The sequence below is a fragment of the Acomys russatus genome, chromosome 1 (genome assembly GCF_903995435.1).
Source record: "Acomys russatus chromosome 1, mAcoRus1.1, whole genome shotgun sequence".
NCBI classification, from domain to species: Eukaryota; Metazoa; Chordata; class Mammalia; order Rodentia; family Muridae; genus Acomys; species Acomys russatus.
Genome location: NC_067137.1, coordinates 106,809,050 through 106,821,154, shown reverse-complemented (window position 1 = coordinate 106,821,154; position 12,105 = coordinate 106,809,050). Strand labels below are relative to the sequence as shown.

The 12,105-nt window shown below is 42.8% G+C and overlaps 1 protein-coding gene across 1 annotated transcript in view; it reads left to right on the top strand.

Annotated features, from left to right (window-relative positions):
- The window catches only part of Galc (galactosylceramidase), a 52,131-nt gene extending 40,351 nt beyond the window's left edge, over positions 1-11,780 (top strand). Inside the window, 5 exon segments of the mRNA XM_051150211.1 lie at positions 1,039-1,189; positions 2,713-2,893; positions 6,987-7,150; positions 8,144-8,220; positions 11,447-11,780. Of these exon segments, the coding sequence (XP_051006168.1) occupies positions 1,039-1,189; positions 2,713-2,893; positions 6,987-7,150; positions 8,144-8,220; positions 11,447-11,593 (720 nt within the window). The 3' untranslated portion in view covers positions 11,594-11,780.
- Positions 11,781-12,105: the final 325 nt, after the last annotated feature.

Below are 12,105 nucleotides of genomic sequence, written 5' to 3'. Positions count from 1 at the left end.
TGTAGGCTGAAGCAGCAGCTTCTTTAAAGCCTTGCTCACCTGGCCCAGTGCAAGACTATGTGTGGATCTCGTTAAACACACCCCACCACTTTTGGCTGCCTTGAGATTGGGGCTCTGCCTTATTTTGCTTTTATCCCAGAGGCATATGGTGCTTGCTACTTGGTGATTCCTCAGCAAAGATTGAAAGGATAAACTGGCCCCAGAAAATGCTTTATATCATCTAATTGGCTTAGTCTGCTGCATTTTAATAATTATTAATGTTATAATTAGCTAGTCAATATCAAAGGTCAAATACTCATTAGAACACTCTCTACTCGCATAATAATTTGCTAGAAATAAAGTAATGAAATTGATCTCCGCCATGGGAATATCATTTGGAGTTCATCCTGAGCCAGAATGTGGCATCAGGTATTCATGGTTCTGTATCTGTTTACCCTTAAAGCAATTATACAGGGCCAAACCCTTTAATACAGTATAGACAAAATGCTTGCTAAAGTTTCAAAGACGAGTTCAAGCTCAGTGCCCACGTTAGTTCTGTAAGGATTCTGATGTCTCCAGAGGGCTCTGCTTCTACAGGACTGTGCTCTAGAGAGTGCTTCCCCTGCCAGGCGAGCCGAACTCAGCATCCCTCTCAGGTGTGCATTTTTAGCCTCAAGAGTGAGACAAAAACCTTAGATCATAACTGTGATGCAAATCTAACCTACTAATTGAAATGTAGCTGAACATATAATGAACAGAGTTTAATTTTCATTTCTCAATTGTAAAATGTTTCTTGTGCTTAAGTTGGGTTGCCTGTGAGGTGTTGTGGGTTCTGTTCTACTAGTAAAGCTCTGAAAGAGGCAAGCAGGCCTCTGACTTCGCTAATTGAGTGTGTACAAGCTTTAAAGAGTGTACAGTGTAACGGAAGAGTGGGCTGACAGACGCAGACTCAGCCATCTCGTTCCTTCCCCCGTAACAAGGACTGTCCAAGCTTGTTTCTTTCAGAGCTGATTTCTCCCTATCACCTGGCCTTGAACGTGGGGCTGTCTTCTTTTCCAGCTCCTTGACAGCAGTGGCAACTTCACACTGGAACTGCAGGAGGACGAGATATTCACACTCACCACTCTCACCACAGGTCGCAAAGGCAGCTATCCTGCTCCTCCCAAGTCGAAGCCCTTCCCAACCATCTATAAGGATGATTTCAATGTTGGTACGCAGTCCCAGCCAGGGTCCCCGACATCCACCATCTGTAGATGGAGGGCAGAGTTTCTTCTTCTCAGACTGGGTGAACGATAGTGCTTTTGTGTGATGTCAGAAGTCCACTCTTTGGCCCTCAGAGCAGGCACTGGTTCTCAGCCTTCCCAAGGCTGCAGCCCTTGAATACAGTGTTCCTCAGGTTGTGCAGAACCGTGATATCTGATGCCACATTCTGGCTCAGGATTAACTTCAAGTAATTACCCCAAACATAAAATTATTTACGTTGCTACTTCCTAACTGTAGTTTTGATACTGTTATGAATCATCACATAAATACTGATATGCAGGATATCTGATGTGTGACCCTTGTGAAAGGTTTGTTTAACTGTTGCCCCCAAGAGGTCACGATCCATGGGTTGAGAACTGATGCCTTAGAGTTTTATTTGGTTAAAAGATAACTAATGTTTTTAGTTCTTTGAGATGACTTTTTAGTTTTCAGTTCCAGAAGGAAAAATGTAGAAGTCATTGTGAGAATGAAAGTTGTAATTCTAAGTTATTCTGGGTAAAACTTAAGGTGCCTCCTTGGCTGTCACTGGTATTTTCTTCCGCACGGAGCTAAACCACGTTCTGTTTCTATCTCAGCGCCAGGGGATGGAATACCTAAGTGCAGTTACACTCTAGTTAGGGCTTCAGATCCCTGGCTGCTGGAGGTTTTCCTTGAGTCCTCCGTCCTCAATGGGAGATTCTGTAAAGTGATTAGAGGAGCCTTGGTGGATGGGCCATTGGGGAAAGCATTTGAAAACAGAAGGCATGCTCCTTGTGTTTGTAACTCCAGAGGACCCAGCAAGCAACAGCATTTGCTTCCTAAGTGTTTGAGGATTGAAGATTTCAAAGATAAGTCAGGGAACTCTATAATCTGCTCCCCAAATTGACAGCTGAAGGAAAAGCAACAGGGAAAGGATTAGCATTGCCAGAGTGAGGTACCCATACCCTCCTGCAGGGGGCAGCACTGCTTGTTCTACCAAACATGGAGACTCCTGCCTCTGTCACTCATTGCTGGGTCTCACACTCCTGGGGCAGGATACCACGACCTTTCAGCTGATTGCCACAGAAAGGCCTTCGGCTCTGCTACAGACATCTGGTCAATTGTTTGGATGAATGTGTGTGTATATATACATACCCACATACATACATATGTGTATATGTATGTATATATGTATACAAATATATATAGGACATATGTAATTGTGGTACATATCCAAATATCACACACACACACACACACACACACACACACACACACACACACCTTTTGATCAAAACCTTAATTGGTTATAAGTATTATTTGTTTTAAAAATTATTCAAAAATAACTATTTAAAGTATTAAATGCAATTTTTAATTATTAAATTAATAATTATAAACAATTATTCAAAGTGTTTCACAGTGTACCACAGATGTCAGAAAAGAGAGATGTGGTAAGGGACTGATAATCAGCCACTGAGATACTAAGTGGAGGATTTGTTGTGTCCTGAACAGATTACCCATTTTTTAGTGAAGCTCCAAATTTTGCTGATCAGACCGGAGTATTTGAGTACTTCAAGAATAGCGAAGACCCCGGACAGCATCGTTTCACACTGCGCCAAGTTCTCAATCAACGACCTATTACCTGGGCTGCCGATGCTTCCAGCACAATCAGCGTTATAGGCGATTACCACTGGTGTGTGAGAGAGATGCCCTCAGCATGTAGCCTTGGGATTCTGGGTGCAGAAGTCCCAATAGTCCTTCTTGTGTCCAGAACCTAAAAGGCGGGTCATAATTGTGTATGCATGACCCCAAAGAGCAGATTTTCATGTCCTCTCTTCAGATTATTCCAGCTTGATAATAACTGTGCTCAGAGAAACGTAGGTTTAATAGGAGAATTGAGAATTTCTGGACTCCATTTATTTGTAGGCCTCGTGATTTGAATGGTTTTAGTTTTACCAGCCTCGATGTGTTGAGCTGCAGTCGCCACCTGCTGGAGAAACAGTAGAATTGCCCTGCCGTAGACTTTGTATTGCTAAGGCTAAGCAGTTCAGCCCTTTCTTCATTCAGATGGTAAACATTACATGTTCTAAATATTTTTTTTCCAGTTAAAACACAGTTGGAAAATCAAAATTTACCTTAGACTTTAACTTAGTTGTGTGATTTTAGAGTGCCTACTTACCATTTTTCCCGCTTTAGGTTTTATTTTTGGTTTTTCTCATGACTAATTTCACTGTGGACACATACATATACCTATAATCTCCCTCCCTTCCTCCCTTACCCCCATTTGTCCCCCCAAGACAGCTTATCTGAAGGCTGGAAATTAGAGAAGAGAGCCTTGAGTTGCTCATCTGTAGAACAGTACAGAAAGTCTGTCTTCCCTTGGTATATCCCCAGTCTTGGTTGTAAATCCCGACTCTAGTCCCGAGATCTGACTTCAGTCTTGAGAAAACTTTAGGCATGCACCTCCTGGCACCCTTCCCGACATGGAAGCATGCAGTGTCACCAAAGCACAGTGACACTTGCACCCTATGCATTTGGTGGCTTCTCTTCTTACACAAAAGAAGTAACTCTCGTGCCTCTGAGGTTGATGCTTGACATGGTCTCTCTGATTGTGACAGTGGAGTTTGTGTTTGGGAAAACACATTTATATTAATGATTTTGTAGGTGGGTTTGGGTTTATGTGTCCAAGGCATGGACCACTTTATCTTGGCCATCTGTTGGGACACTAGCCACCACAGGACATAAAACTTTTCAGTGTCATCCCTGTCTCTGTGTCCCTGAACACTCTGGTAGCCTTTCATTAAATTCAAACTCTCTTATTTCTCAATGAAATGCCAGGAAACCGAGGCCCCTTAACTGGCGTAGAGAGATGAGACATAGCACCAGCTGAAGATTAACAAGAGCACCAGTCATGGAGATAGTTTGTCTTGGCCGTGACCTGTTGCAAAGGGTAAAGAGATGAGAGAGTGGGGCCAGGGCAAGAGAGTACACTGTGGAAGTCAAGGAGCTAGGGATTGGCAGTCAGCATGTTTTGTTAGGGAGCTAAGGATTGGCAGTCAGCATGTTAGGGAGCTAGGGATTGGCAGTCAGCATATTAGAGCTAGGGATTGGCAGTCAGCATGTTAGGGGCTCTTCAACTCTAAGCTGCATTCCCAGCATGCTCTTCTGCTCACGAACACCCAGAGATCCCCCTGCACCAGAGCCGCCCCACACTTTTATGCCTGATTTCCATGCAATTTGGATCCTTATTTTATCCTCCAACATTATGTCTTCTATTTGAAGTAGCAAGGCTTGTTCAGAAAGCCACACAGATGCCATGCCTGCTGCTGTGGGGAGTGGAGCGAGTGAGAACTGGGTAGCCGAAGACACTTCCACAAACGTTCAGGACCACTGAGGGCAGATGCATCGCTCTCAACTTGTAGGCTGAGAAACTAAGGTTTTGAAATTACCATTCACCTAAGTGACAGAACCAGGACTAGAACCTGGAAGCCCTGCTTTAATGGCCAGGCTTCTTCCTAAGACTAAGACAAGGAAGATGAGCTGTGTGCAGCGCTGTGTTAGTACAGCCCTAGACCGTGATGAGAGCCAGGGTAGTCACTGCGCATGAAGGGCCAGGCCTTGCTGAAGCAATACATAAGAAGTTCTGTCTCCTTCATAAGGTTTGGTTATGATCCGGAGATTACTACAAAATAACCTCTCCTGGCACACAGCTTAATTCTCCATTGCTTTAATCAAAAATTTAAAACGGTGTGGCAGGTTTTTCTTCTGTTAGCGTAACAGATACTATGGATGTGAAAGAATAAAGCATATTTTATATTCTTCATTATTTTCAAACTGTTCAGCACATTCTAATGCAAGAACCATTTGTTCTGGAATGTGATACAGGAAAAAAAAAAAGAAAAAATTCATTTTCTCTCATTCTTAATCATAATAGGTTTATGGCACTGACAGTGTATATTTCACTTTTAAACCTGTGATGAATTCAGAAGTGGGTAGATGTGAGTAGCCATGCTAGTTCTTAGTTGCTTTGTGCTTGTCAGAGTTGATACAGAAACTTCCTGGTGTCAGGGCATGTATGGAAGAAGATGAGGCTTGATTGACTTAGGTCAGTCCTGTAAAGCATCCCAGAGAATTAAATGTGGATGTTTCTGAGTGTGAGCCTATAATAAGTGCTCCTTAGATGCACACACACACACACACACACACACACACACACACACACACACATCCTGAGTATGAGCCTATAATAAGTGCTCCTTAGATACACACACACACACACACACACACACACACACACACACACATCCTGAGTATGAGCCTATAATAAGTGCTCCTTAGATACACACACACACACACACACACACACACACACACACACACCATTCTCTCTCTCACTTTCCCCTCCTATGTGTGGTAAAGTTCAGCTGTGCACAGTTTACTTAAGAAGAAACTTTGAGGAATGTAAAGGACACGTAGCTCTAGATCCAATATCCTCCCTACCTCACATCCAAAACAAACTTCTTGTTGTCCTTAGTCTTACTTTAGATAAATTTCAGGATTTATTGCTTGACCACATGCACATTTTCCTTCCTATTTGCTGTTGAATATTGAGTATGAACTGGGTTGTTTTCAGGGGTGATAGTTTAGAGTGATAGTATTGTCTCAGAAGGGAAGTGCTGACCCTGGTAACATGTTTAAAAGGAGAGCAGCCTGGAGCAGGGCTTATTGGAAAGGCTCTGATGCTCTCGCTTGGTAGAATCATTCCCAACCTTTGGTACACTCCCCTGGACTAGTGAGCCTATAAACAGTGCTTTACTGCATCTGTAAAGGGATCGGGCAGACAGCCTATGCAGTGTAAAGTGCTTCTCAAAATGAGATTTATAGACCAGCATCATCGTAGCATTCGGGAAGGGAACATTCAAGGGCGCACCTCAGACTTAATGAATTAGGCAACTCGAAATGGTACCATTGGGCTGAGTTAACAAGCCCCTCCATCATATTTCAGTAGTCCTGCTGCAGAATCAACAGAAAAAAAAACTATCTTCACAGTTTTTGATGTTATTTTTTATGCATATAGGTGTTTCACCTTCATTTATGTCTATGCGCTGTGCGTGTGTAAACCTGGAAGCATCCAGAGAAGGCCTCAGATCTCCTGAAACTGGAGTTACAGGCAATTATGAGCCACTGTGGGAGTGCTGGGAATTGGACCGGGGTCATCTGGAAAGACAGTCAGTGCTCATAACCACTGAGCCTTGACTCCAGCCCCCAAATTGATTATCATATTAGAGACAGAATTTAGTTAGCTCTTCACTCAGGAGTTTTAAAATCTTCATAGGTGTAAATGTACACCCTAGCCGCAAGTAGCTTAAGTTCTGCAAACATCTCTGCATGAACTGCGTGCTTCCCTGGTGATGGAAGTATAAATAAACCTTTCTGTTCAGAGTCACTGAAAACCGCCTTTATGCACTGTAGAAATGTCTCCTTTTAATATCACACTTGTAGGATGGCAAGGTGTTTTAGTATAGCCAGAAAAGAAACATGCTGTTACGGTCCTTAAACCTTGTAAATATTGTCCAAAAACCCAATAAAAGAATCAACAAAGTTGATTAATTTAAGCTTGTAGAGCTCAAAGCAGCCATCAGTGACAATTCTTGAAACCTATTCTTCCTCCAAGCTTAAGATGAGGCAAGTCACTCAACTGGAGAGTGGGGGTGTTTGCTGGAGTGTCATGTTAGCGCTGGGTTATAGCATAACTGAGGAGAGTAATGGACTCTCTCGCTCTGCAGGACCAACATGACTGTGCAATGCGATGTTTACATAGAGACTCCTCAGAGAGGAGGCGTATTCATTGCTGGAAGAGTGAACAAAGGTGGCATCGTAATTAGAACTGCTACAGGAGTTTTCTTCTGGATTTTTGCAAGTGGATCTTACAGAGTTACAGCTGACCTGGGTAAATGACATGTTTTAACGGCTCATAACTTACGTTGAGCCTGTCGGAAAGTGTCTGTGTCTAGTGGGAAGACCTTCAACATGGGCTGGCTGGCAAGTGCTAGCAATGTGAAATTATAGCTATTTAATTTGTAAGGAGAAGGGCAGCTCAGTACATGAGGAGATGGCAGTGGAAAGGCCTCGTAGGGCTTCAGGGTGTGCAGTGCTGTGAGGGTAAGTCTGTGAAGACCTGGGTGAAGTAGCGATGGGAGGAAAAGTGCTCAGAGGAGACACTCTACAGACTAAAAACACTGGTGTTTATGAAAGTCAAGGGACAGGTTGAGCCTATTAAGATGGACAACTCCTATTTCCTAATATACGTAATTCTTGTAGAGTTTGCCTTTCCTCACTGGCATCTGTCTCAGTAGCACTGGCCTAGATGCTGTTGGTATTGGTTTACACCTCGCTCACACTGCTGTAGGGACACGAGTCTTTTGACTCACCTCCTGCACGGGTGACAAAAAAGAAAGAAAAAGAAAAATCTGATTTCTTTATATTTGCTGTTCTTTGCCCCAGCTCTGTCAGCAAAATAGTAGAAAGGTGACATGTGGTAAGGATTTCATCGTAGTGTGGCCCAGCAAGGAGGTACATCACTGAGTTTTTGATCCAAAACAGAGCCAGAGATGTCTTATAAACTGCTCTAATCAGATGTAAGTGTCCATGGCTTAGATGCTGATACATGAGATTATAGTTAAAATTTGTCTCATTCGTTTTGCTATGAGTACATGCATGTTTTGTGGTGTAGAATAGAATCTTAATACATGCCCGTGGCGTGTGTAGCTGAATCAGGGCTTTCCCTTTAAAGTCAGTTGTAGATCTGGAAATGAAGGGACAATGCTTCATTAAGGTAGACTTATCTACATACGGGTATCATTTGCTAACCACCCTGAGTTGTATGATGCTGGGACTGAAGTTTGAAAAGTAGGCCAATTGAGATATTGTTTTTGTGTTACAGGTGGGTGGATCACATATACTTCAGGCCAGGCTGACATCACAGCAAAACGATGGTATACCCTCACCTTAAGCATTAAGGTGAGTATTGCTGATGAGAAAGAATGGGGATAAAATGTTTGTGTAACTTTCTAGAATTTTCTGTTATAAAACAAATGGAAAGATATGATAAGCGATGAAAGGAGCGAGCCTGCTCTGGAATCACTAAAGCATCCACCACATAGGATGAAGGTGCAGTCAGAGTTACTCTCATGAGAACCAGTAGTTGATTTTTTAACCAGTGGTTTCTTTTTTAACTTTGTTTTTTGTCTTTTAAATTAAGGAGCAATTGGTTAAGTTGCATCTCTCAGTGTTCTTGAGTATAAATAGAACTTACAGGAGTATGCGAAGTCGTAGAAGCTTGCTTCTAATAGTTTAGAATCATGTTGATTTAACCTTAGGTGCAATTCTCTACAGTTTTCTTATTAGAGAAGATGCTAGAGTAATCACAGGGTAGGTGAAATCTGAACATCAGCATCAGCATCCTTGATTGATCACAAGGTTCTGACTGATAGTGTTTCTAACGGATGCTGCATATAGTGTCGGGTGGTGTGGGCCTCTCCCAAAGTAGCCCTTTTGTATGGTTGTCCAGGTTGTAAATTGAAATTGAGATTCAAAGACCTTTTAAATTGATCTCTGTTCCAATCTAACCACTAAGAATGAGAATTCTGACTTTAAGATCTTTATTAATAAAGTTGAGTGTCTAGTTGGGGTGTAGCATAGTTTACTTGACCATACCATTCGTGGTGGACACAGTTTGTTTTAATTCTTCTTTAATAGAAAGATCCCAGACATCGTGACTGAATGCTTATGTGGTATTGTGGGTCAAGGCAGGTATTTCAAAGAATTGCATTTTATTATTTTTGAGGACTTTTATATTTTTATTATATTCACCCTCCCCCATTTTCTACCCATATAACTTTGTGTCCTCTTAAAAAAAATTAAGTCCAATTTATGTTGCGCCATCCCCTTAGGTATGTGATTATCTATCTACCACGGGCCACATGCAGTACCGCAGGTGTCAGTTGCCACCGATAGCTCCTCAGAGTTGTGGGCCTCTGTGTTTATTGCTATTGACTGCAAAAGGAAGCTTCTCTGATGAGGGTCGAGAGATGTACCAGTCTATGGGTACAAGCTTAAGTCATCAAGAGTTGGCTTAATACTATGTTCATTACATGGGAAAATAGTACTGGTGGGATCTCCCTGGGATCCCATGACTTGCCTAGCCAAAATTCTTTGGTCCTGGTAATGGTGACACACAGGTAAGAGAGAAACACTAAAAGGTCTATTCCTAGGTCTAATTCTGCCACTAATGGTTTTTTTAAGACTTTCAGCAAATCAGCCAACCTCTGCCACTTTTGATTTGGAAATCAATGAGGTACCTTCCAGATCAGCTGTGCTGTGTAAGGGAATTCCTTCTCAGGGCTGGGCAAATATGTTACTTAAGAGCTAGAGAGGAGATAGCTGGGACTTGTGGTCCATGTGGTCTGTGCTGTACCCACTCAGCTCTGCTGTTACAATGAGAAAGACATGGCAGACAGAAGGTGAATGGTTAGTGTGCCTGCATTTCCGTGAAGGTTCACAACAGAAGCAGATGGCTGGCCTGGGGGTCTGCTGAGCTTTGTTCTAAGCCAGTAACTTGCATGTGAGTACACACATCATAAGAAGAAGTTTTGGGGAATATGATACAATGGCCCCCTTGCTCTGACTCCCTAATGGGGGAAGTGAGAGAAGCTGTGCCAAGCGGGTGATGCTTGAGTTTAGATGTAGGGAAGGCAGAGAATAAGCTGAGCAGCTCTTGTAGCTGGTGTAATAGGCAGCTCATCTGGCCTTGTGTAGGGAGCATCTGAGAAGCCAGGCTGAGTGGCACTTGGGGAGGCACTATGTCCTGATGGAACAGGCTGTATGTTTAATATGGTTTGCATGAGTGTGCGCGTGCATGTGTGTGTGTGTGTGCATGCACATGTGTGAGTGCCCATTGACACAGTGCTAACAGAAGTGGCGGAGGATGTCCAGGAAGCACTTTTGAGGTGGAGACAACTGGGCAGGTGTGTAGTCAGAGGCACTGGCTTCACGTTGGGCAATAGGTGACTTGCATTCAATTCCTTGCTCCTCTGGAAAATCTGCAGCATGGAGTTTCAATCAACCCAAGCCTTGGTGTCTCCATCCATTAAATTAGAAAGCATTGCATTATAATTTTGAGTCAGAAAGATTTGTGTTGAGTTTTGGGCTAACAATTCAACTCCTCAGCTCTTTATCTTTTGAAGAACTCTGGTGCCCCATATTTGACCACCTCCCCTTGGTGGGGAGGCCTGATGGCACTCAAAGAAAGAATAAGCAGGCTACCAAGATAAGACTTGATAGCCTATGACCATATAGTGAGGGAGGAGGTCCCCCTTGGTCATAGACCTAGGGGAGGGGAATAGGGTGAAAGTAGGTGGGAGGGAGGAATGGGATGATACAAGTGATGGGATAACAATTGAGTTGTAATCTGAATAAATTAGTTTAAAAAAAGAAAAAAAAAGAAAGTAGCCTGTTTTACATGGTGCTTTTGGGAGTGAGCTCATAATGTACTACAGTAGTGGTAACAGTGAATTTTACAATTTACCGTGCGCCAGACAGCAAAGGAAATGTAACGGCTACTTTCTGAGAATGACATACTTGATTGCTTTCATCATTACCAGTAAATCACACCATGTGTGCACTTTCCTTCTACTACTTTACCCCATTGCTCTGTTTAACCCATCGCTACTGCTCTTCTGACTTAAGAGTAGGCATTCTCCATGGCTTTGTAGTGCCATGCTCCTCATGGGGACAAAAGAGTAAATAAAGGCGAATTTCTTCGCTGGCTACACAGCCCTCAGTTGAGACATTAAGTATATAGCAGTTTGCAGCAGGCATTTGGGCTCCAGCAAACCTTGGAGGAACCAGTATGTGCAACTACAGACTTACTTTAATGGACTTTTGTCATAATAATGCTATAAAAGTATTATGGGCTTATCTTTTGGTTTTGATTTTTGGGTAGGACATCAGGAAGTACCAAGGTTTAATGGGTTTAGGGAACTGTTTAAACAGGAACTTCTTATTAATTCTTCCAGAAAAATTTTGGCGTATTTCATACTTTTTTCCAAACACATGAAATTGTATTTGAAAGTTCTCGGTGTTGGGTGAGAGAAATGTCTGTTCCACTAAGTAGCTGAGCTACATTCTTAAATAGACTTCAGAGTGTTATTTCCATTTTCACAGGACACATTTCTCTTTTCTACAGGGTTATTTTGCTTCTGGCAAGTTGAACGGCAAGGTCCTGTGGGAAAATGTCCCTGTGAAATACCCAGGGAATGGCTGGGCTGCGATCGGAACGCACACCTTTGAGTTTGCGCAGTTTGACAACTTCCACGTGGAAGCTGCTCGCTAGTACTTACAGGGCATCAAGACACGATTTGGATTTTCTATTTTCTATTTTTGTTCAGGGACAATTCTAGTTTTGATGGACCTATATGTGAGCCTTTGAGCTACCAATAATGAAGAGTAAATAGGAAAAACAGTACATTTTTGCTGGATTGTGTGAAAGATTTTATTAGAACTAACTCCAGAAGGAAGACTGAGAGTCTTCTGGCATTGCCCATGGTAGCTCTTAAGATGCACTGTTTGTCAGTCCCATCCTTCACGAGTGGTTTAAGTAGTTCTTGGCTTGCAGCCTTGGTGCCAATACCAAGGTAGCTCTCTCCAGATTGCTTGTCAATGATCATGCAGATTGCGGGGAGCTGAGAACCACAGAGGTGTGTTTGTGGGCTCTGACCATGTGTCCATGTGAACTGAGGCTTCCTCAGAAAATACTGATGCTTAAGAGGGAGCTGATGAACCCTTCAGGAACAGTTCAACAGTCTTCTCTGTCTCTCTGTCCCTCCCTCCCTCTCTCCCTCTCTC